The 25,410-nt window shown below is 38.5% G+C and overlaps 1 protein-coding gene across 2 annotated transcripts; it reads right to left on the bottom strand.

Moving 5' to 3' along the window:
• Nucleotides 1-557: 557 nt before the first annotated feature.
• On the bottom strand, nucleotides 558-23,606 carry avl9 (AVL9 homolog (S. cerevisiase)). 2 transcript variants are annotated; one of them, XM_076987956.1, is made up of 16 exons: nucleotides 23,358-23,606; nucleotides 20,950-21,070; nucleotides 19,215-19,300; nucleotides 18,719-18,790; nucleotides 17,649-17,738; nucleotides 17,487-17,553; nucleotides 10,341-10,381; nucleotides 10,050-10,088; nucleotides 9,890-9,959; nucleotides 9,327-9,775; nucleotides 8,103-8,237; nucleotides 4,926-5,145; nucleotides 3,914-4,031; nucleotides 3,222-3,275; nucleotides 2,369-2,457; nucleotides 558-1,657 (listed from the first exon to the last, which is right to left on the bottom strand). In XM_076987956.1, exons 1-16 carry the CDS (start codon nucleotides 23,439-23,441, stop codon nucleotides 1,530-1,532), a joined length of 1,863 nt encoding a protein of 620 aa, XP_076844071.1. In that variant the 5' UTR covers nucleotides 23,442-23,606; the 3' UTR covers nucleotides 558-1,529. The 2 variants fall into 2 exon arrangements, with proteins under 2 accessions (XP_076844071.1, XP_076844070.1); XM_076987955.1 differs by lacking the exons at nucleotides 20,950-21,070; nucleotides 23,358-23,606 and adding an exon at nucleotides 19,813-19,997.
• Nucleotides 23,607-25,410: the final 1,804 nt, after the last annotated feature.

A 25,410-nucleotide genomic window follows, 5' to 3' on the forward strand; every position in this document is an offset into this window, starting at 1 on the left:
TCTAAACCCTAATGTGACAGAATAAATTACTAAGAAAGTTTATGTCCAAAGTAGTGTGTACATGCAAATCAACCCTGTGTGTAGTATAAAGGATAGCAAATGCACATTGTACAGACCCAATCTAAGATAAAAAAGGTTTAACACAGCCAACTGCCACAAACCCATTGTGTGTTTATGCAGATATTCAGCCTGTGCTATGGTTTAATACTGATTACTCACCATAGATAACTGTAGGCTTATATTCATTTTCTGTTAACTCCCTATGAATCAGTCAGGGGGAAAAATCACTGATGGAAATGCATGTATTGATCCAAGACAAAGAGGGAGACGGCAATCTCACAAAACCTATTATTATGAAGTGTTTTGTCTTATGAGGGATAGGGTTGACCTTATAACCTCTAATACATTGAGCAGATGGTTGTGGCATAGAGACAAGAACAACAATTGAAGGTGGACAAATTGACAGAAAATCAAGGCATGTGATAAACTAAAGGACAACATGAAATACACAGAGCAGGAATCCAAAATGCTTGGGCAGAGTTGCAAAAAACAGCTGCTTTTTATACATACTACTTAAAGAAGAACATTGTGACTAGTTTTTTTTGTTTTTTTTTTTTTACATTAATCAGCTTGAACTGCTTTTTATTTATGGATAGTCAAAAGGAATACACTATTTAAAATGTTTAAATATTTAAAATTTGTTTTACATTCGTTTTGCTTTAAAAAAAAGATAGTGTAAGGTGCATATGTAAAAAGGACAATGCCCTTCAGTTGCCTTAATTCAGCTCCCCATACTAGTTCCCCAACTTACTAGAGTCCTGAAACACACATGAACCTCCAACTCCAAGTAAAATTAATGTAAACAGTGTCGCACACTTTTTTTTTAAAAAACAAAAATTCCCATAAATATTGGATCATCAAAAATGGTTCATTGCCAGATATAAACAAAGATATTATGAACTATTAAAGCAGCATAATCACCATCATGTGTAGCTTCTTGTGCATTTGAAAGAGTAGTGGTAGCATGCCATCTCTGTAGACTTCAAACACCATGTACCATTAACAGGGCTCAGAGGAACCTGCGTTCCAACTCAACCAGTACACATGCTGCTATCGCCACTGCCATCATGTCAGATCTACAGTTGTTATACAGTGAAATAGGACTCAAATGTGGGCATGAGTGGGAAGGGTCACCTCAACAGTGCAAGCAGTAGTCAAGCAGTGAAGCCGTGGTGAAACACGCCCGTGGATGAGAGGAGCGATCCATTCAAGCTCTGTGTCAAACCACTTTTTATCCAGCTGCTGTTGGAAAAATGTTGGGGTTGTACTTTTAAGACTGGAGGATGATGATTAAGGCATTTTGGAAGAAGAGGGCTGCATATGCGAGAGACCCTAAATCGGAGTATTAAAATCATATTGCTTCTTGATCAAAATGTAGCTGGAAAAATGAATGTCATGATGAATGTCTTGTTGCTACAGGTAAAAGACAATGGAGAATAGGATCAGTCTGTTGGAGGTCAAACGGAGGGTCACTCCTTATTTGGTGTTGACTCCGAACACGTAGGGCCTGCTGCTACTGCAGGCTGGGTGGCCAGGGTGGAGAACCAAGACGACATGGCTGATTTTGCAGTTGTTAGAGCTCCACCAACAGACAGACCTACAAAAACACAGATCATCATCATCATCATCATCATCATCATCATCATCGTCATCAAATAATCAATTCAACAGATTTACATTTACGGCATTTAGCAGACGCTCTTATCCAGAGCGACTTACAAAGTGCTTTGCATCCGATCACAGAATTCATCCTAGGTAATAGGATAGGCTAGAATTCAAGATACCATTGAGTCAGACTACTACTAAACTACAGGAGTCAATGTCATTACCTAGTGTTTTGCAAGTTAGACATTTGCCAAGAAGCAGAAATAACCATAGACAGACATACAATTTAAAGAACAACGGCAAGTGGTATCAGCTGAGTTAGTGATCTGGTAAGAACTCAAAAAAAAGGTGGGTCTTCAGTCTATGCTTGAAGATAGCAATAGACTCTGCAGTCCTAGCAGCTAATGGAAGATGGACGGAGAATAGTCTGGAGCTTTGACTTCCATGAGACTTTAACAGATCACTTCCCTTTTTTTTTAAATTCCCAATTTGTTTACATTGCAACTAACACAGTAGACCCAGTAATGCATAAGGTGGAATGGGTGATGAGTTGATTTTACAGGGCTTGTTGATGTACCAAAAGTGAATCAGTGGATCAGTTATTTGGCCTAGAAATAGAACTATTCAAATTAAAATAACTCATCTAACTCACCTCTGTTCAAAATGTTCTATCTATCAGTCTTTTTTATTAAACCATACCCACCTACGGCTTTGCCAGTCTGCACTACACTTCGACTGGTGGTCATCACAGCATTTCCAAGCTTTTTCCCACGTTCGCTGTTTTGCACTGAACTGCATCAGCAACAAGAGAAAAGACGAGCAGTGAGCCTCATGTGACAAAGGTCAGCAATCGATGACAGGAGAGGAAAAGACAAAACCTACATTTATACATTTATAAACTTCTTAAGTCTCTCCATAAGTCATGTTGCACTTCACATACATGGAACAGGTATGCATGGAATAATTGCAATTATTGTGGTTAATCGTAATTTATTGTAATTAATCACAATTTTGTCGATTATTCCCCAATTGTTGGGGGTGGGGAGCACTATACATTTATCTGCAATTTTTTTACACCCCACCCCAGACTAATTGCATCAACAGATTAATCACCACTAATTAACTCACACCTTGCAATGAAAAAGCAAATGCATTTATAGCTGGTATGACATCATTCATCATTTTCAAATAGAGTACTATTTTTTTTTATAAACAAATATGCCTACATTTAAATATATGCTCACATGGAAAATCCATCCATCTCTGCTGACATAAATGTATTTTTGGTAGTAGACATAAAAATTCTACATTATTGCAAGTACTATTTGCCTATTATAAATGCCTATATGCATGAAGATGAGTAAATCAATCCTACTTTAGCACTTTAACGTAAAAGGTTGTATGAAAAAAAATGAAATTAATAAATTACATAAAAGAAGGAAGGAAGAGAATGGTGGGAGGAGGAGAAAGGTGTTGAAAACACCATGGAGTTGGAGTTGAAAACACCTGGACCAAACCTTTCAACAGCAGAGTTGTTTAGGTTCCAGAGTACTTACTGGGACAACCGAAGCTTCACATCAGTTACGCTATACTGGCCTTGAAATGGGTGCCTGTCAGGAGGGCAAAGAGATCTCTTATTACTCGCGTATAATACTAACTTATAAAACTTAAATTCTACTATACAAAATAAAAAGTAGTGTTAAAGAAGAACTGTACAATAAAAGCAATAGTCAAGGAAATTGAAAATGTGCACACACACTATATGGTATGGCAAATCAGAGATGAGCTTTAATTCCAAGGTGTCTGTGGTTTTTATATCATTATTTAACAGTATCTTTGAACTCATACAGTTAAGATCCATTCAGGCTCCTCTAAACAAGTTATGCTGAAACATTAATGTAAAACTTTCATCACAAAACATTTGTCTTGTCTGCTTACATAAAAATACATGACGGTTGTATAACCCCAAGCTCAAACAAATGTTTTTTCTCCATAAAAGCATCAAGCTCATGATTATGTAGAACTTATCATAGATTTTAAAAAAAAGAAAGAAAAAAAAACACCAAGTTAAAATGACGAGTGACTAATGATGAATGAATGAGCATGTTTTGCACTTCTCTCCCCGCACAAGTTCTTCAAGCTTTGCAACAGGATCTATCGAGTGTCCTTATGATTCCACCTGTTTTTACTTAGAGGCAAGCAGGCAACAGTGCGACTGCCAGTCTAAGCCCAGGTGAGGATTACCTACCCTGGAGTGATCTCAGCCATGGCTGGGTGCTTGTTGCTAAACCAGACTTTGTAGTTGTGTGTGCCCTTCCACGCAGAAATGAACGGGGCTCCGTAGTCTGCTAGTAGTTTTTCATTATCTGAGGAAATGCAAAAGAGGGATCAGGGTCAGCTGACTGATCATGGAGTAGTGTGTGTTGTTGTATGGTGACGTTTTATCACGGAGAACTGTGTGCAACCCACAGCAGAACTTGGACTAGCAGTATCAGAAAATACAAAGTAATGTCTGAGCCATTGATAATAATAGTTTGCAGAATTTACCAAAATGTTTCTAAAAGAAAAAGAAAGAAGTCAGTCAGCAATCTAGTACTGCCTTTTCTTTCATTTTGCACACATTCATTATGTTTTTAATCAGAATATCCTAATGGTTCTAATGGTTTCAGGAAATAATTAAAATATGTAAAATTTGAAAATAATCTCCACAACCAGTAATGAGCAAATAAGTAAACTGTAAAGCATGCACTAGAGAGATACATGGCGAGATGCTAGCACAGAGGTGGACAGATTTTGTATGACTCAGCTGCTTATGTACATTTATTTTCACACTTGAGTGCTGCTCCGTTGGTGACAGTCTATCAGAAGTGACAGTCGGTTAAAGAGTCTCACCCTGGACCCGTGTTTCAAGTTTGGTAAGTATTGGACAAACGGGTCATTAATTACAGTTCTTACTGTGACTAAGTTTCACCCACTAAATATTTCAAGGTTGTAAGAAAGAAAAAAAAAAAAAAAAACACACTTTTTTTGCTAATCAATTACTGCATATATTGCACGTTTTATTTTGAAGCTGAGCCTCAGCTTCTTCTTGCTTTGTAAGTCTTTAAAAGGAGAATGATAATGCAGGAAATATCACAAATTTATTACCAAATCTTTGAACTCTACTTTTGTGTGTGTGTGTGTGTGTGTGTGTGTGTGTGTGTGTGTGTGTGTGTGTGTGTGTGTGTGTGTGTGCGCGCGTGCGTGCTTTTGTAGCATACCTTCCTGTAGTGTAGACGCTAATAAAGAGTGGACGTATAGTGCAAACTGAGCTCTGATCCACTCGTCTCCTCCTTCCCAGCCGGTGCCGTCCAGGAATACATCTTCTCTGTTCTCAGTCACGTGTTTCACCAGGTAGTCAGAAAAGCGTAGGTCAGCAGTACTCAAACTGAGCACTCTGCGCATCTCTGGATCCTGGATCTGAATACGAGCTTCTTCTATCTGCAGAAGACATAAAACAATTAAGAAGGAAGCAGCAGCTGAAGCAACACTTACGTAGTGACCAGAGGTGGAAAGAGTACTGAAAAATTGTAATTGAGTAAAAGTATCATTACTTTGCCTAAAATCTACTCAGAGTAAAAGTAAAATTACCCATCTCAAAATTTACTCGAGTAAAAGTACAAAATTACTTCATTACTTCATTTCAAAAAATTCACCACAAGTTGTTTTAATCGATTTCAAAGTGTATTTAAGTGCACATCCACACTTGAAAAAAGATCAGCTGGGTTCAGGAACATACTTCCTCACAGCACAAGGACAGTCACAACCTGTACCATAAAGTGCAAACAATTTTCAGTCCTATTGTCCAACGGACAACACTATGATAAGAATAAAGAAATTTAAATTACAAATTATTCAAAAAACTAAATGCACACAAAATTAAGTGCCCACAAGATGCCACAAATCAAACTAAAATGCAACAGGACTCCACTACTCACAATAAAATGCCCACAGGATCCCACATCAAAAATTTAAAAATAGGATCCCACAATTTTAAAATAAGTGCTCACAGGATCCAACTATTCAAAATACAGTGCCCACCGGATCCCACTATTCACAATAAAATGCCCACAGGTTGACACAACTCAAAATAAAATATAAAATGACCACAGGATCCCACATCTCAAATTAAAACAAAATGTGTACAGGATTCCACTATTTAAAACGCTCACAGGATCCAACTATTCAAAATACAGTGCCCATAGGATTCCACTTTTCACAATAAAATGTCCACAGGATCCCACAGAACCGGATAGATAGAAGATTTAAAGATAGAACAATCTCATCCTTTTGGAAAAAAAAGTGCACCACATTACGACCTGATTATGAGACAATGGAAAGGGCGCACGCAAGGCAAGGCCATGCAATTGGCCTTCAGTTCTGGGACTCAGAAGTTAAAATTTCTGCCCGCATTTAATTTTTCACCATCAATATTTTTTTACTCAGTAATGTGAGGGCATTCAAATGTAGTGAAATAAAACTACTTGGGTCAAAATGTACTCAAGTAAAAGTAAAAATTACCTATTTCAAAAACTACTCAGAAAATTACAAATTACTCATAAAAAGTACTCAATTACAGTAATGTGAGTAAATGTAATTAGTTACTTTCCACCCCTGGTAGTGACACGAAAATATTCAAATGAACTACTGTGATTTACAATTAGAACCGCCTTACTCCTTAAAGCAAAATTTTCTGGTTGCTTATGACCAGCAGTTCAGAACAGGACAGTTCTCAAAATTGACATCATTTTCATTATCTGAAAAATCAGCTTTGCAAACAACAACAAAAAAAGCAAACCTGCACTGCTTTTCTGTGCACCACAAGTGTCGTCAGACAGACAAGGCTTTTGATCTCCAGAGTTCATCTCTTTAGAGTTGCACTGGGGCCATGAGGCATGGTGAGCTTCAGCCCAAAATTTTGCATTTGATACCGAGTACCAAATACCATCCATCTGCTTTAAACCCTGCCAAGTAAGTAACCTAAAACAGACCTACATCAGTGATGATGGTGTACGATACAAAAGAACAAAAAATATGAAGATGCCTGCCACTACCATTTTAGCCTTCATAAATATCTCCATCCATTCTCAGATGAGTCACCAGTTACTTTAATGGCTGTCAACCACCACCAGAGCAATCTGTTCTGCAGAATGAACACTGCATTATATTTCAACACCCCTAACCCCCTGGTGTGACAGGTTCTGAGACACCAGTCGTCTGCTTGGTTAGCATTACGTTGTTGAACAGCAGACTGTCCTGGTTAGGCCCCACCTGAGCAACCTGTCCTTTTGCATTCCAATGGGTGTAATTCCACCCCACAGCGTGTCTGTTCATTAAAGTCTCCACGCATATCTGCAGGCCATGGCTATCACTGTGCGTTTGGCTCCCTGGTTCCTACATGCTCTAGTTTGGCCTCGTTAGGCCCGGGCAGCATGATGGCTTCACTGCAGACATTTCATGGAAGACGTACAGAGAAACTAGATATGTGGATCATATCCAACTTTTACATTAATGAGACACTTCCTTCGACAGATGCAAACCATTCACCATGGTGTAGGCATCACCATAAATTCATTAGAACAAAATGTACAACAAAAAATAAATAAAACCTGTGTAAATTGTAAGAAAGCAAATGATTCAATGCCATGTATCTGGATGCATGAACACCTATACCTGTACAAAGTCAAGACCAGAACAGTCTTCATACAGAACTCTGAGATATGCTGGAGGACATCACTAGAAGCCCACTGGCCAGGTGACCATAACATTTGGAATAGAACAAGGAAAAGCACACACTCTCCACACTGCTGAACTGCATGTCTGAACCCTCTAAAGCAGAAAAAGTGGATACAGGTACATGCTCATGAGTGGAGAACAATCTACAGAGTCTCTTGGGCTTGAGACGTGTGGTCAGCCAATGGTAAAAAGAGGAAAAGTGATCAGGTAAGAGGGATAAAAGATTAACACACTATGATGCTAAAAAGAGCAACACAGTAATGCTAAGAAGAGCAAAACAAAATAATGCTAAAAGATTAACACATTATAATGCTAAAAAGAGAAACACAGTATAATGCTAAAGAGTACCACACTATAATGCTAAAAATACTAGCACACTTTAATGCTAAAAAGAGCATGCAACAGCTTCCTCAACTATTCTTCTCTCATCTACAAATTTTACTCCCAATGATGTAACTTGTCAAAGTGTGTGACACCAAAAGTGTGGGTTAAAACTACGAGAAGCATTTTAAGATTGCCCACCTAGTGTTGTTTTAGTCATCAATGACACAACAAGAATGGCCAGGCAAATACAAGCAAGCAATCGGTGATGCAAGTGTAGAAACTGAAGAAGAATGAGGACAGACAGAAAAGAAAATGGTTTTTCAATGACTGTGACTCACTTCTACAATGGCGTCACTGAGGTGCCTCTGCTGGCGAAACAGGATGTTGGTTGCCCCGGCGACAAAACCGCGCACTCTCACATCAGACAACAGGTGATGCTGCTGCAGAGCCATGTAGGGTAAGCACAGGTAACCCTGACAACACAAAGCCATGGGGCACATGTGAGAAGCTCATTCCTGCATCACAGGAAATATCGCACTTTGTTGTTTATTTCTTTGTATGTTAATTAGCTACTAGGACAATGCAATTTTGTCTTTAAGACCAAGGCAGTGCTGGTTAGACTTCAGTTCTCTATATATAGAGAGAACTTCATATAGAAGTTCAGCAATACGTGTATTACTTACAAATACAAATTGGTTTGCCCCTGGCAGAACGATTTAATCAAGATGTGTATCAAATGTTAGGTGCTTTGCCTAATGAATGAAATGGGCCTAATGAATATTCATTTTGAAGGCGGAGCTATCTCTGCAGGGGAATTGACACCATTTGGTACACATTTCATACCAGAGGGTACCCATCAGTACCAGATATAAACTCCAAATATAACAGGACAAGCCACTATCTGGGCCTAAACCTGCTACAGTCTTTAACACTATGAATTTGACAAGATTATAAAGACACCAAACATGACAATTCAAAGGACAGCATTTTTCAACACTTACTGACAGAATGATATCAAGACCAGAATTGTTTAATTTTAAGAAATTGACATAATTTCTTAGGGGTTTAGAAAATGTTTGGTGTTTAGCATATTCACACTCAACAGGCAAATGTGTCTAACCTGATTAATAATCAGTCCACGTTCAAAGTTTCATAAACTTAAATTAAGCATCCAAAAACACTAGTTTGTGATACTGACATTATTTGCATTTGGACCAAAGAAGGTTAGGTAGACCAAAAGTGACCCCGGGGTTTGAGAACATAAGTGAATTAGTAACCCTGAATTTTAGTGTATTCTACTAAAAATACAAATACTTCAACAATATTTTGAGGAGATATGCTGGCCTACGTAGAACTGCTGCAAAAAAACAAAGAAAAAAAGGAGACCAGAGTCTAACTTAGCAGATGATAACACTGGAGACAACTTTTGCAAAACATATAATTACAGTATGTGTTTTTACAACTTTTGGCAGTGTTGTCTGTAACAGGTCTGGAAACATGGTCACGACAAAAATTGAAAGCTGAATTTTGTGTTGCTTGTGAGGTGTTAGGTGTGTCTGCACCTTTGTAAAGATCGCAAGGGGCAGCCCATACCGATCCTCCTCCAGGCCAGACAACAGGCCTTGACTCAGCATCCCCTGGTCTGTGGAGGGCCGTGGCTGGACAGTGATGGGCACGCTGGAGTCGGGTGCTGGATGCTCCATGGTGCCTGCCTCATTGCCCACACCTCCCACACCGCCCTCCTGCACACTGGGTTCCAGAGTCTCCCAGTCACTCTCGGACGACTCTGGTGAGGTCTGGGATGGAGTCTTAGATTGCTGGGGATCCTGAGTAGTAACGGAAGACCATGACTGGCTGTCTGTGGGTTTGTGGGTGTCGGAATGGACGGTGGTCTTGAGGTCAGAGGGCAACTCTTCAGTGTCAGTGATGACCTTGGCTGGGTCAAGGTTCTCGGATACACTGCTCTTAGAATGATAGTGAGAGGACTGAGCTAGGCCATGCTCGAGCATACCTAAAACACACACACACAAAACTTAGTTTTCTATAAACAACCCCTAACCCTTGTCTTGCACTTTCAGCAATATTTCTCTTTCTCAAACACACACAATGAACTGTGAGGACTCACCCGGAAACAGTGAGAGGACAGTCATAAGAGTTCCCACTAGTCTGTTTACGGGCGACACATAAAACAGGACCTGCAGGGCAAGACATATGATTTAGGGTTTTTTGCTTTGCTTGTACACACAGGTAGGTTGTTTAGTCTCCCACAGAACACTTTTGCAGACCTTCTTTTCCAGCAGGATCAGCTTGAAGAGAATAAGAATCTGCAGGACCAAAGACATGAAAATAATTACACACACTGCATCACTGCGGAAATCAGAATATTCAAATGCTGGTACACATGTTCACACATGCACACACACACGCGCACACACACACGCGCACACACACACACACACACACACACACACACACACACACACACACACAGACATGCACACACACAGACATGCACACTGAATGAAAAGCTCAACGATTTAAAATATCTCATTGCAATCATTAAACAGCATCGTTACCTTGTGCTTAAAATGCAATATTAAATCTCGCGGAGACAAACCTACAGAAACAGGAAAAGAGGAGGACTGTTGCTGAGGGACTGTCACGTTATGGGGTCCTATTACAATGTGAAAGGGCTCAAACCAACATCAAAACATCAGCCAATTCATAGAGGCTATTTTACATAGTCTTGGATATTATATGATGCATTTTCATCTGAATGTGGAGTAAATAAACACTGCTCAGTAGTATGGCTTGAGGGAGTCACTCTGTACATGCCTGTGTGCCCCCTCTGGTAATATACTGAACAGTTTAGTAAGTCTACTAGCAAAATGTCAGGAAATCTGATCAATGAAATGTAAGGGCGTACTCACACTACACTGTAAAAAAAAATCCTAATTTTGTGGAAAATAACTGTAAATATTTAATGTATTTTAACATTTTTTCCAATTGTATGCAAAACTTTGTAAAATTACAGACATTTGTAATTTGACAAAATGTCTTTTATTTTAAGTATTATGACAATAATTACAAGTTACATGCTTTTCTCGTTTTTTTACGGAAATAATACAGTATTATTTATACGGTATTTTTCTGCTTTCTTAAATTATATACAGATTCATGTATAATTACAGCAATTATCTGCAATTAAACATTCGGTTGATTATATAAAGGTTTATGTCTGTAAGAACTAAAAAGTTTTTTTCTCTGTCATTTTAATCAAAATCTTATGTCTTTTGGCACTGCTGGTTTAAACATGATTTTCAATGTCAGAAATTAATGTGGTTTTCATAGTATTAGCTTACATGTATCAATACTCGTATTTTGATTGTTAGGCGTCCTCGTAATTCAGAGGATCCATTGATGTTCAGGAGAAAAGTGTACACAGAACAAAATATATAGGTTCGGACATATTAATTTGCCACAGAACGTGATGGTAATTGATTAGACGAAAAAGAAAATAATTTCTGCAATTGAAAATGCTCATTTTTATGATGCCTACAGAATGAAGAGTGACTTCCTAATGTCAGTTCAGACATTAGATTTTTACATTGGCATATCTAAAGTATGTAACTGTAGTAATGGCTGTAGGAGATTTCTGTTGATTGTTCCATCTCTATTGATGTCTGTTCTCATTTTAGTTCTTGTGCAGTCAGTGGCAATAGAAAATGGCAGTTTGTTTGGGTGCTGGACTTTTAAAAGAAACATTTCTAAACACTGGGTCTATACTTGAACATAACCAAGGAAATAACCTGTAACACACTGAGAGACAGATTAACTGATATACTGGTAGACGTACACAGGGCCGGAGTGGGACACATTTTCAGCCCGGGAGTTTCATGTCCAAATCCGGCCCAAAATTATTTTTCCCTCCCAATCGGCCCAAACTAGAGACTGACATGAGCCGGCCCATCGGGAATCCTCCTGAATCTCCCGATTAGCCACTCCGGCTCTGGACGTACATTGTAATGGAACAGGCTTTTAAACTTAAAAATGTGTGTGCCTATAGTTACACACTGGAATAAAAGCACAACTTGAACAACCACTTAAATATAAATGTTATCTCTAGGCTAGGGGCATAAACGTGATTTGAGCTCAACGTATTGCTTTTATCCATAATTGGTTAATCTGACTGTCATTCAGGAAACTGGCCAATGACAACTGTTCGCGCCTCTCAGGTCATGTTTAAAAATTTCAGCGAGTGTGTGCTGACGGTGGACATTACGGTCGGTCAGAGCTATGGTGGCTAGCTACCTGGATTATTTTACATCTGCCTGCCAAATTATTATTTTGAGCGGATTATCGTTGGATGATTTAACAAAATAAGATGGAAACGGGAAATTTAAGTGAAGCATTATTGGTGACATCAGGTAAGAAAACGTCCTTAATTTATGTAAGCCAACGTTAGCTAGTTAACTAACTAGTTAGCCCAGTTTAAAAACACATTTCACTTGAATGTTTCATTTGATAAAGATGAAAACAATAAAATATTAATATTTAACTAATATTTTCCGATGCTTTAAAATACTTTAAATCGATCACTGTTAAATAATGCTCTATGCGGTAATCAAGTCTTTGTTATAAGGTTAATTGAACATAACTAAATCTAGCGACAGCTAGTTACTCAATTTCGGTATCGGTCTCATTTTGAATTGGTTTTAAATGTGAGGTGAACCTTGAAATAGCTGAGCATTTTTCTGAGGTAACGTTAAGTCTAATTTGCTAGGAACGTCGCCGACTATTCTATCGCTAATGATTAATATTCACATTAAATGATGTACAAATCAATGTGCTTAACAGTTCAGCTTTCTCCATATGCCACTGATGTCGCATGTTGTAGTTGACGTCATTTCTACATTTTTAGCACTCTGGATCTGGATTTTGGGTGACAGACATTAATGGGGTTTAAAAAATCCGCCTCCATCACATTCTGCGTGGCTGAATATTGTACCGTCCGCCAATGGGCAGCGTTGAGGGGTGGAGTCTACAGGCCTCCCAGCAGGCCCTGCGGTGAGTTCCCTGTTTCCCTGGATGTGTGTTGTATGTGTGTTAGTGTGTGTTAGTGTTCCCCCTCCCTTTTCCCCTTAGAATCAGTGTATTTGGCACTTGTTTATGCTTTTAGCGTGTTGCTTATAAAATAACAGTCCACTAACATTGGTGTCATGACTCATTCTGGTCCTTCTGACTTGACACTGTACAATATGTAATGAATATGAATAGACTTAAAACTGCAGCATTTTTTTTGTCGAAACCTTTCCAGATTAATGGAGAAAATCCTATGCAATTGAAATTCATGTTGCAACTGGACCACTTCTCAGTTAAGCTAATGCAGATCTGCACTGAAGAAAGAAAGGGTGAAGGAGACCATGTATGGTTTGTGTAAAAAATAAAAACACCATTATTGGGATCATTGTGAAGATTTTGTCCATTGCATTTTAACCCTTAGGGAATAAATATGCTTTCTCATATGTTAAATATGTAAAGCAAAAAAATAATATGCACCAAGTTTGGCCTACATTTTGTTTACTGTACAGAGCTAGAGCGCAACACAGCCCAAAGCAGGAGCGCAACACAGCCCAGAGCAGGAGCGCAACACAGCCCAGAGCAGGAGCGCAACACAGCCCAGAGCAGGAGCGCAACACAGCCCAGAGCAGGTGCGCCACAGCCTAGCTCACACTACTGGCCATTATGTTGAGGTGAGTGACTCTCCCTGCTGCACCACTACACTGGATCTTCAGGATCTGCCACCTCCTGAATCCCTCTTCACTGTTTATGTGTTTTACAAGATTAAGTGCTAATTCACAGATATCATTGTCATGATTCAACATAACAGAGAAGTCTGATCCCTTTTTGAAATGGCTTTGCAGTTTTCATTCTTGGATGAAAACTGATGTCCAGATGTATAAGCTTAACAAAGCTCTGTAGGTTTTCAAAGGGACTCCGATAAGGTGAACGTATCACATTTTTGTCTCTTTGAAAAAGAGCTTTGTTAACCTGCACACTTGTACCCCTAGACATCAATTGTTTTCCAAGGATGAACTTTGAGTAGTAATTTCAATATCAATACATTTTCTACCTGCAAAGATTCAGAATCTAACCAAGTAAATGATGATTCAAAGACTTATCATTTATACCAAATCATGGTAAATATTTCAACTCATAAGAACTATTACTAATTACATTACTAATATTTGTAATGTTATTGGCACAAAATTAACAGCAGCTAACTTTGGATTTTGTCTGCAACTTTTTAACAGGCAGACTTCAGCTTTTCACTTCTGAGAGGCCAATGACCAGATCCTGCAGATTTCTTCTCTGCAACATACGGAGAATACAAACTTTTCTTTCACAGGAAGCTACCCAGATGCTTGTACAGTCTCTCATCATCTCAAAGCTGGACTACTGCAACTGCTTACTTATGGATCTTTCTCTATGGGTCATCAGACCTCTACAACTGATCCAGAATGCAGCAGCACGACTGGTCTTCAATCTTCCCAAGTTCACATGTCACTCCAGTGCTGCATTCTCTTTACTGCCTTCCAGTAGCTGCATACATCAGATCTAAAACCTCAATGCTTGCTTGCAAAGCCAAAAATGGACCAACCCCTCCCTACATGATGGCCATGGTCAAAGCCCCATCCAAACCTTGAGTACTTTGAACCTCAAGTACGGCTTGGCTTAAAACGCCATGCTTAAAGTCTCACGGAAAACTAAGTTCAAGACCTGTCCTGGCGCCAAGATAGTGGAATGAGCTTCCATTGACTGTCCAGACTACAGAGTCCTTAGCAGTCTTCAAATGACTGAAGACTCATCTGTAGAACAGACTAAATCTCTAGCACTTGTCATAGTTGTTTCCGGTGTATGATATAGTACCTATGTGAGTTTGCATTTCTTGTAGGTATCCATTTTAATTTCTGTAGTTAAGCAATATTCAGCCTATGTTTTTGTGTACTTCTAGGTATTTGCATTGATTTCTGTAGTTTAGTAGTATTCTGGTTCGAGGGTATCTTGAATTCTGACCTATCTATGTACTATTTAGAATTAATTCTGTGAACAGATGGCAAAGCACTTCGTAAGGCGCTCTGGATAAGAGCGTCTGCTAAATGCCCTACATGTAAATGAGAAGGAGTGTATCTTTCATGTCACATCAGTGTTATGTGTTTGTACACAGCAAATTCAGAAGTGTTAAATTTCCAGTGTTGGTGTTGCCTGTTAAAAATACAACACCAACAAGTGTTAATTCAACACTTGTTTACTCTAGATAGTGTTTTTTCCCAAAAGAGTTGGTGTTATTCCGGGGAGTTAAATTTGTTTAACTCTGTATGGTGTTGAGTTTAAAATCAACACCTGACAGAGTTTCTCCCAGAATTCCTACGTATCCTATGTAGCTCACGCCCACCAAATTTTTTTATGTTTTAAAGCGATTTAAAGAGTATATAAACTTCAACTTTTAACACTATAGTTTTTTTCACATCAGAATATTTTGACGGCACCCCTGAGGAAGACAGACGGCACCCCAGGGTGCCGCGGCACCCTGGTTGAGAAACGCTGGTCTACAGCACAAGCAGTTTCAAGTGTGATTGTGCACTGTCGTCAGATTTTTGCTGCAAGTTTTAATGAGGTGTTTTAATAAAAATTGTTTTTGAACAAGAAAATGTTTTGTTGCATGTTTTAATTGTAAGTGACTTTAAATAATAATAGTAGAAACAATGAAATAAGTTTAACACTGGAAAGAATAGTTTTAGTTACACTTACCAAGTGGAGTAAAAATAACACTTTAAGTGTTAAATGACCCCGAGTGTTAAATGTAAACAACACTAGCCAGAGTAACATTGTACACTGCAAGAGTTATTTATTAACACTATTTATTGTAAAATTAACACTGAAAATGTAACACTTCTATCAGAGTAAATTTTACTCTCTGTAGAGTGGGACCATATAAGCTCCCGAATAGTGTTAAAATCAACACTTTAAGTGTTAATATAACACTGCCAGTTTTACTGTGTAGTTGTGTTCAGGCTACCGATATTGGTGATAGAGAAAGACACTGAGTATAGTCCTGGGGATTTAAATTATTAAAAGTGATGATAGAGGACATTGAGGTGCTCAACATTGGTATAATATACTTTTTCATTTGTATAAAATAACTTTGCAGTTTGCATTCCACATTTGAGTTTGTCCTGGAAGTCACGATGAATATGGACAGGAAAAATCTGTAAAATTACGGTACTTCTCTGCAGAACTTTTTGTGCTGTCACTTTATTGAAAGTGCTTAATTGTACTAATTCAGGGACAAGTTGTAAAATAAAGGTATTTCTCTGCAAAACTATTAGTGCTGTCACTTTATTGAAAGTGCTTAATTGTAATAATTCAGGGAAAAGTTGTAAAATAAAAGGTATTTCTCTGCAAAACTTTTAGTACTGTCACTTTATTGAAAGTGCTTAATTGTAATAATTCAGGGAAAAGTTGTAAAATAACGATATTTCTCTGCAAAATATTAGTGCTGTCACTTTATTAAAAGTACTAAATCATAATAATTCAAGGAAAATCTGTAAAATAACAGTATTTCTCTGTGAGCGCTCCAACCGTGCCCGGATCAGTTAACCGTGCTCGGGCCCGCTTGAAGAGGTGGGCCAGGGCACGATTCATGTGGACTCGGGCACGGTTCGCTTCTAGTGTGAGAGCTATCCGTGCCCGGGCCCGCTTTGTGCCTTGCCTGATTGGTTCATTTAGCTGGAACTCAAACATGACGTCAGTGATGCGACGTTCACGTTAAACAGTCATGGCGGCAAAGCGATTAGCAGACAAACGTTGTGTTAAATTATCGATAAATCTGTGCTTGCACCGTGTTTCTGCACTCCCAAAACGACTCCAAAAATACAATAAAAAGAGAATCGTGAACTCCATAGTGTTGTGCGAGCACGCTTTTTTTCCAAATAAAGTGGCGTTGTGATGACGTAAGCGTGCTCGGGCCGGCTTGATGAAGCCAGTGTGAGTGCAGGCCAGAGGGGGAGTGGGGAGGGGGATAACCGGGCCCCAGCACGGAACCAGCAAACCGTGCCTAGTGTGAGTACGCCCTAAGATTTTCACTTTGAAAGGCTGGCAGGTCCATAGCAGATTGGCCCTTCTCAGCGTTCTGAAGAATGAGCTACGGCATTGTCTCTCTGTGTACATGCTAACATAGCCAACAAACGTGAAATTGAGGCTACACACAAGACAGTTCATTTTGAGTTCCTAATCTAAGACTACACTTTAGATGGAAAACTTTACAGTCTTTCAGTGAGCCAGTGGTCTGCCAAAGCCATCTATAAATGTCAGGCAGAAATGAAAAACGTATGTAGCCACCAAGTTTGTGTAAGAAGAACCTGTGAAAGGGATGCTTGGCTAACAGCTAGCCTGCAGCAAACCATGTTTTGTTTCGACTGTAGCTGCATTTTGAGTATTGCTAAGCCATATTTTGGTCTGCAATTCTGGGTGGTTACATTTAAAAGTAGGAAGACAGATTAGGTAAATGCTCATAATCTTGACTCTGTGTGTAGTTTTCCTACTGACTGTCTTCTGCCAAGACACAGAAAGATAATGGATTTCAATACAAAAACAAAATACATGTCTTACAGTTTAGTTCCCCCAAAAACATAACAACCAACTTGGTCACAGCAATTTACCTAGATACAAGGATGATCCCTCTGGTGTGGTGCATCTTAAAGAACCATTCATGTGATTGTACAGTTCCTAGAAACAAATAAATTTAGTTACATAAATAAAGTTTTGGGTGTAATTGGACAATTTGACTCAGACAAATCACAAATGACCAAGTAAAAGCTTACCTGGAGTATAGATATCTGAGAGAAGTCTTTCTCATCAAAGTAAGCATGTGTGATGAGCTGCAGTTTGGCTTGTATAAGACCATAAAGAGGCTGCAGAAACATTGGGCAGATGCAGACGGAGTGTGAACACACCAGTTGTGACAATCACTCATGTGGTTTTCTTTCTGCCTTAACTTAAACTGACCAATTGAACATTTAACATACAAAAACATTTAAAAAAACTTTTTGCCAACTTAAAAAGCTAATGACACTGTACAAGTGTAACGCCTGGCTCCGACTCCCATCTGTCTGTCTTGTTTTCACATTCCTAGTCCTCCCTCTGTCTGTTTTGTTTCCTCCTGCTCCTTTCTCGGCCCACCTCTTGTTAGGTTTTGTCACTTGTTCAGGGTTTGTGTGCTTTTATTTTGAAATTCCTCTTGTGCTCTGCACCCTTGTCATTGGTTTCAGTTGTTTCTTGTTTGATTTCTAGGTTCAGTGTATTTAAGTCCTGTGTTTTGTCATTTGCTTGGTCGGTCATTGTATTTGTAAGTGTGAGTACTGGCTCTGCAGTTCTGTATTATTTTGTGTTAAGACCCTTTGGTGTTAGTTTAAATTTTTAGTAATTAATGTTAAACTTTAAGCCTGTTTCTACATTTTGTCTCTAGTGCTGGTTATTGGTTCTCCTTGTCGTCATGTCTAGCCTGTGTATAAGTCTTGGCTTGGTTTCTGTGTCAGATTGCCATCCCGTTATGACCCTAGACCACCTTTTTGATGCATAATAAGTCTCGCTTCTCTCAGTGAATGCGTGTCTCTCAATCTGGAGTGACTTGCAGTACATTAGAACAAGCTTAATCTAATTAATAATTAAGATCTTCTGTGTGGGAACCCAAGCTGACAGCACCTAACCCAAGGACAGTTAGATGCATTTACCATATATATTACATCTGTAGAGTTATCTGTAGATTAAGTACTGTACTGTTTCTGAGTGTTGCTAAACAGTGATACGTGATGCTGACTAATAAAAATTCAAAACTGTGCATGCATACATACCCACACACACAACAAAGTTCACACCTAACCCAAAGACTCACCACTCTGCTAAGAACACAAACACTCTTCTGCACAGTCTCTCTGGTAACGTCTGCTTGCCGCACTTTCAGTGCCTGCAACAGAAGATAACGTCTCAAAGATCAAAAATCTTAAGACTTTTTTTTTTTTTTTTTTTTTTTTTTTAGAAGTTAAAACGGAGTAGAAAACTGGCCATTTTAATTGGGTCCACTATCCTATTTTGAGGCTACTATTATAGACTCAAAGACTCTGATAACTCAGTTGGTCAGCCAACTTCTAGACTGTACGTCAATGTTGAGTTTCTGCATGGTTGCAGGAGCTGATACAAGGTTATCAGGCACAGCAGTGTCACTGAGCTTTTTACCCATGCACACATGATCGCTGCATGGTTGAGCGGCCTCGTTGTGTGCTCAGAAAATGGAGAGTGATGAAGAACCAGAGGCTACTGAAAACTGCACACAACATCAGACAGGGTATACATTAACAAACAACTTGAGTAAAAGGTAGAAGTGTACAAACCTTTGCTTCTATCTGTCTGTAGCAGGAGACTCCATATACACATTTCATGTCTTCATTCAGAGGAGGTAAATGAAAGTAAACAGTGTCTGGGGGGGAGGGAAAAGAGCAGGACTAGGACACTGGGTTCAGGTTGGTGGGAAGAAGTCGCCATGCAACAGCCTCATGATTTAGTTTCTCTTTGGGTTCACCATGCAACATTTTAATTATGTAGTATACTCAAAATAATGCTGAATAAATTAAAAGATTTTAGATCTAATAAAAATATTATAAAAGTAATATCAATACACTTGCTTTTAATATTTGGCAAGGTACATCACATTTGCTACAGACAGAAATGTAACTGCAATCCATTATTTTGTCTACCGCTGGTAGTCAAGTCTGACTATCAACAGATTTAGATTTTTTATTTTGAAAAATCGAATGCATGTCACATTAATAACATATAAAGCTCTAATCATTTAGAAAGCATAAGCAAGTATTTAGCTTATAGCTAAACAGCCGAACAACTACTGGCACTGTTATATGACTATTCGTGTAGGGCATAGCATTCATGTAATGCGACTACGGGACACATTCTTACAGTAAATGAGACACTTACAAACGGTGGAATATTCTGGAGCCTTTGCAGCTTTCTAAAGTCCCAATCTTGTTAGGCAACATTTTATCCAAAAATAAATTTTGCAGACATCACAGTCAGTGTCAACATGTAGTCCTTAATATATAAAAAGTCATAATAAAATTGTCTTTTTACGAGTCATCTTATAAACCACATTCATTAGCTCACGCTCTCACTCTGCCACATTCACCCCCCCCCCCCTCCCCTCCCCTCCCACCACTCTCTTGCACATCATTCCCTCCAAGTATTCAAATCCTTGAGTTAGGACTCCTGGCAGCATGTCAGCGGAGCTCTCCAAGCATCGTACCTTGCATTTAAATGGGCCTGTGCATCTATGATCCCATGAGGCTTTGATCACACGCTTATCTATTAAACTTTTGAATCAAAAAAAGGAGTTCATTCTACTCTGTTCTCCTTGTCTTAGTTCTTAAATTACACCTTCTCAGGTAATGTTAAAAGCAGTCATTATTTTATTATAATGCTGGTTGTCTTCTGGTAAAAGCCAGCCAATTCAGTGGCCACACAATTTTCCTCATTGCATTCAACAAGGAGAATGCAACCTCAGCTTGGTATGCATGAGCAACAGTGTGACTGACATATCCATGGCCTGGCCACAGATGGGCAGTAGTATTGCTCTAACAGAACTCAAGCAACTGACCAAATACTGCTCTGTCTGTTTGAGCCAATCGGGAGCACTTATGCTTGAGGGGTGAGATATAAGCACACTCTAAGGATGTACTCGAATTAGCGAAGGCTGGGTGTGTCATCCTCAGGTTCCATCGTTTCCGTAGCTGCGGTGTTGTTCTAAAAGGCCGACATAATTAGTTCTAGGTGTGGTTGAGATACTATCAATACAAGGTGATAGCTTAATTTTAGGACAATACTACAACTTGACTACTGAAAACCGTAGTAAACAGAACTTAAATGGCTATAATAATAGCTGTTTGGTGGAACTTAAATTTTTCTGTTTATTTTTCATAATTGTCCTCTAATGTAATTTTCTCTAAATAGTAACCCACATTCCTCATTGTGTTTGTCTGTACTTGCTCATCAATCTGGAAACGCCCACCAAAACAAAAGCTTCAGGATAACAATGGAGCATTCACAGGTTTGGCTTACCTTCCTGATAATTGTGGGCTCCGTCTGGAAGTGCTAAGAAGGGGAGGTACTTCCACTTCTCTGGGAGGTTGTTGCTATCATGGCCCTCATCAGGAATGATGGGAGGATAAGTGAACTCCACCTGAAAAGCAAACAGTTACACCCGTTTCTTACCAGTATCCACTCTGATGGTTTCTGAGGACTCGGTCATGTCTGAGGACTCGGTCATGCAAGATCCATCCAAAAACAACACTCTAAATATGAAATCCAACATTCCTAATAAGTTATTTCACAATTATGTCAAGGTATCAAATGTATAGACTATAGTTTCTCAAGAACATATATTCTGCATTTTTGTCACTTTTGCAAAGATTAACTGATGAATTTACATCTTAAATAGGTTACCAGTTTTACATTTAAAATACATAAATCCTAAAATGGAGCTCCAGGTGGCAATGCATTTGCGCAGTCATGGTAACAACGACGTGCATCGCCGAGATCGAGAACACAGTGACAAGTGATCAAACCCTCTGGCATCCGATACTACAGGATCTCCTTCAGTCAGGTCAATTATGCATGTGCATCAGAAAAGGAGCACACCAACAAAACCGCAGCACAGAGAACAGCTGTGTGAAAGGAACCTTTGGAAACAATCAGGACTTCTACATTAGTTGCTTCAAAATATGTTATGATAAAGACTTTTATTTAACAAATCACTACATTTTACAGTGCATTATCTAGCTACTAATTACAATCATGGTTACTGCTGTAAAAGATATATGAACACTTATATTTAGTAATGTAGTAATTTATAACTCAGTTATAACATTTAGTAACTAGCAGTACTTTATTACTCAATTATAACAATTATTTAGTAACAGATCAATGCTGACCATGTCTTACTAAACACTGATTCACCAATGCTGTTCAAATGTCATACTAAACACTGGTTCAACAGTGCAGATTCATGCACTTCCATTAATAGCATTATTTATTTTATGTTCAATATATTTTAGATATGTTGCTATTACTTATTTTTTCTTGCTATAATTTGCACAATACAAATTTAAAGATACCAAAAATATTATTATTATTATTATTGCTACCACTTTTAATGGCACTTATTCACCCCCGTTTTGCTGTTTGTGACCCCCCCCCCCCCCCCCCCCCCACACTTGTGAACATCATATGGGAGTTCATGTGTCCCCCCTGTGTGCAGACCATATGGTAGTTTGTCTCTGATCATGCTGGGCCTGTTATCCCAGCCAACATGTTTGTATGATAGCTGGACAAAACTGTCACTTGCAAACTTCACCTCAGATTAAATAATTATTATTTATGAAGAGCATTATTCCAGACCTGTGGCCTGAGTTAATATAAAGCTGCCGTTTGTACTTCTATTAACCTAAGCCCATGACTGAAACAAACAGTGTATTTAAATTAATAAATTAAAATTTCAAGTCAAATAAATTTTTCTAGCTGTTGTCAGGGTAGTAGTGGAGATGTCCGATTACAAGCCTCTCTCCTTGTGACCAAAGGCAACAGTGGTAAGGAAAAACTCACCAAGAGCACAAGAAAGAAACTTTAAGAGGAACTAACACGTTTCAGCATCTTCGTAAGCATTATGTTTGCTGTTAAGATCGATATAGAAAGTGTTGTTGAAAAAACTGTACTGTTAATAAGACTGCTTGTCAAACTACTTTAACAAGCACATTTAACATGATACTGATTGAGATAAGTTACAGTTGTTTGATCTTAAACAGAACTTTAAAATCAAGTTACCAAATTTACAATGTCACAGTCAAGAATACTGACTATAGCTGACAAAACATACTGATCATATTAAGGCTGGTAACAATAACAGGTGGACATCTTGCTTTGGCTTTCTCGGACGTCTGCTTTACATACAAAAAACGTTTGTTTTTGCTTTGGTTACATCCGAATTGAAGCTATGTTATAGTCCTGTACTGTTTTGGGCAGTCCTGTTTTAGGCTGTCTTATCGCTCTAAATAATTAACCTAGCTATCCTGTTGTAGTGTCCACCTAATCCGGTAAGTGAACATTGGAATTGACAGAGACATACTAACACTGTTTTAGATTTTGTAACTAATTAAAATTCAACTTTATGTGACCTATCTGGCTAAATCAGTCAAATCTGCGCATCTTATTCGCGATTTATTCGAATAACAAACCGGACCGCGCGTGACCTCGCGAGAGCTGTGGCTACTTTCAAACAGATGCTACTGCAGCTAGCCGTTAAACAACTTGTTAATGTTGACAGTGTGGAAAAAATGGGTGTGACTGCAGAAATACACAATAGTTGATCACGAAATCATTTCAATATGCAACTTAAAAAGGCGGGCAAATCATTTATATGACATAGAAACCATCATAGGAGTTCGAAGCTGCTACCCAGCTAACTAGCATACCTGACAGCCCCTCTTGTGATGAAACCCAACCACGACTATATGCATCACGGGTCCTTTACGTTCGTCCTTGTCGTGGCACTCCATAGCCCGGCTTTGTGAACTTTTACGTGCGGAACTAAAAGTCGGAATCGATAAAAGAACGCTGTTCTGTTTCCTGCATCGATGGTAATTTATAAATCCACAGTCACAAGCGCGACACAACTTCCGTGTCGTTTGACTGCATCCGAATGACGTCGGTGATTGAATGAAGGGCTGTTCACGCGTGTCGTGTGTTGTGATCAGAAACACACATATGGGAGAAATTACAATGCACAGTTACAATGAAAATTGTTTCTAATTTATTCTCTCTCTTTATCTGTGTTTTTGTATAAGTCTATAGTTAAACATTTGAAACCGCAGCTATCCGTGTTTTCAGATACATTTCTGAGAAATATTTTCAGACTTAGGATGTGTATGTCCCAATTTACACTGGTAATCACCAAGCGCTACCACACGTGGTTCGTAGTTGAATTGTTTTGGCATTATGGGATTGATTTATTTATTGTTATTATTTTTTAGATATTGCACACAATTGTCTGTAAGCCCCATTAATTATATTAGGACGTTTACATGGATTTTTAAAACAGGGTACAATAAAATGTGTTTTTGCACTGGTGATAGCCAGTTTTAGAATTGTTGGAAAGGTTTGAGAATTACTTAACCATACTGTCTCTAAGCTTTATTATTTATATTAGGACTTTAAAATGGTACTTTGACAAAATGGTATAGTACAATCAAAACATGCTCTGGTGATAGCAAAGTGAGTGGCAGTGGAATTGGTTTGGCAATATGGGAAATTCCTGAGAAAAAGATCCAGATTCAGTCTTTATGAAAGTAGTACATCATTTCAACTAAAAATTAAAAAGTACAACTTTAATATGGATTTATGAAAACATAGCACAGTGTAATCTGTCCAAACTGGTGCTCTTGTGTAGTTATGGAATTGAGAAATAGGCAACCATACATTATCTTAATTATATTTAAGCACCATTAGAGATACTTCTGAATCATGTTGCTAATTTAAAATGTCTTAATCCATCAAATGATAAAGTATATTCATTTTGTTTGAAACATGCTAATCAATTTTGTGATTATTACTTTTGATTACTTTTTTTATTAGGCATATCACTGTGTACATCAGTTGTCCTGAATAGTTGGGGCTTGTATGTCCACATGTATATTTCTTGATTTTTGCCAACCAACAGTAACTACCTCCTCACTGCTACTGTACGTCAGCTGTGCTGTTGATTTGCAAGTGGACCACCACCCAAATAATACTCAACGTTGATCTTGTGGTTAGAAAGTGACATTTCATCACTGACTGATGAAATGGATATGGAGTAGCTGAAAGAGTGGAGGCCAATATATTGGCTAGAACTCGTTACTTTATACATATGAACTACAGATGTGAGCTAGGTGTAACTAATAAAGCAGGTGGTACAGGTGTAAAGTAGGTAGGTAATACTGTACACTGCAAAGGCAGAGAGTAACAAGTAGAGCTACAGTTCCCAAGTATGGAGTTTAAAGTGAAAAAAGGTCCACATCTTTAAGTGGATGCTGCCTCATACATACACCAGTGTTTAAAATAGTTCTTCCTGTTAATTTAAAACAGAACATAAGGTCAAGCCCACACGACCCGACCAGCCTTGGATTTAAGAGTTTCAAAGTGACATGGGACACTGATGAAAATGGGGTGGGATCTATTGTTTTGATTCTAGCCCTTATGCCTTATGGCAAAACCTGCACACATCTTAAATGACCTGTAATGCTAAACTTACAGCAAATGTTAGGATCAGAAACAATGTTTATCCAGGTGTCTGTTGAGAGTGGTGTGTGCACAGTTGTGATTATTAGTCTTGACAGGTTAGCAACACCTTTCCCATGTCCAAAAACATAACACTCATTTATTAAACATTTATTCACAAGCCCTTTGAAGATATGTAGATGAAACAATAAGCAAGTGCTTTTCACATATGAGATACTCCAGTACATAATAAACAACTACATAATTAGG

Source organism: Brachyhypopomus gauderio, unplaced genomic scaffold (assembly GCF_052324685.1).
Source record: "Brachyhypopomus gauderio isolate BG-103 unplaced genomic scaffold, BGAUD_0.2 sc57, whole genome shotgun sequence".
Lineage (NCBI taxonomy): Eukaryota > Metazoa > Chordata > Actinopteri > Gymnotiformes > Hypopomidae > Brachyhypopomus > Brachyhypopomus gauderio.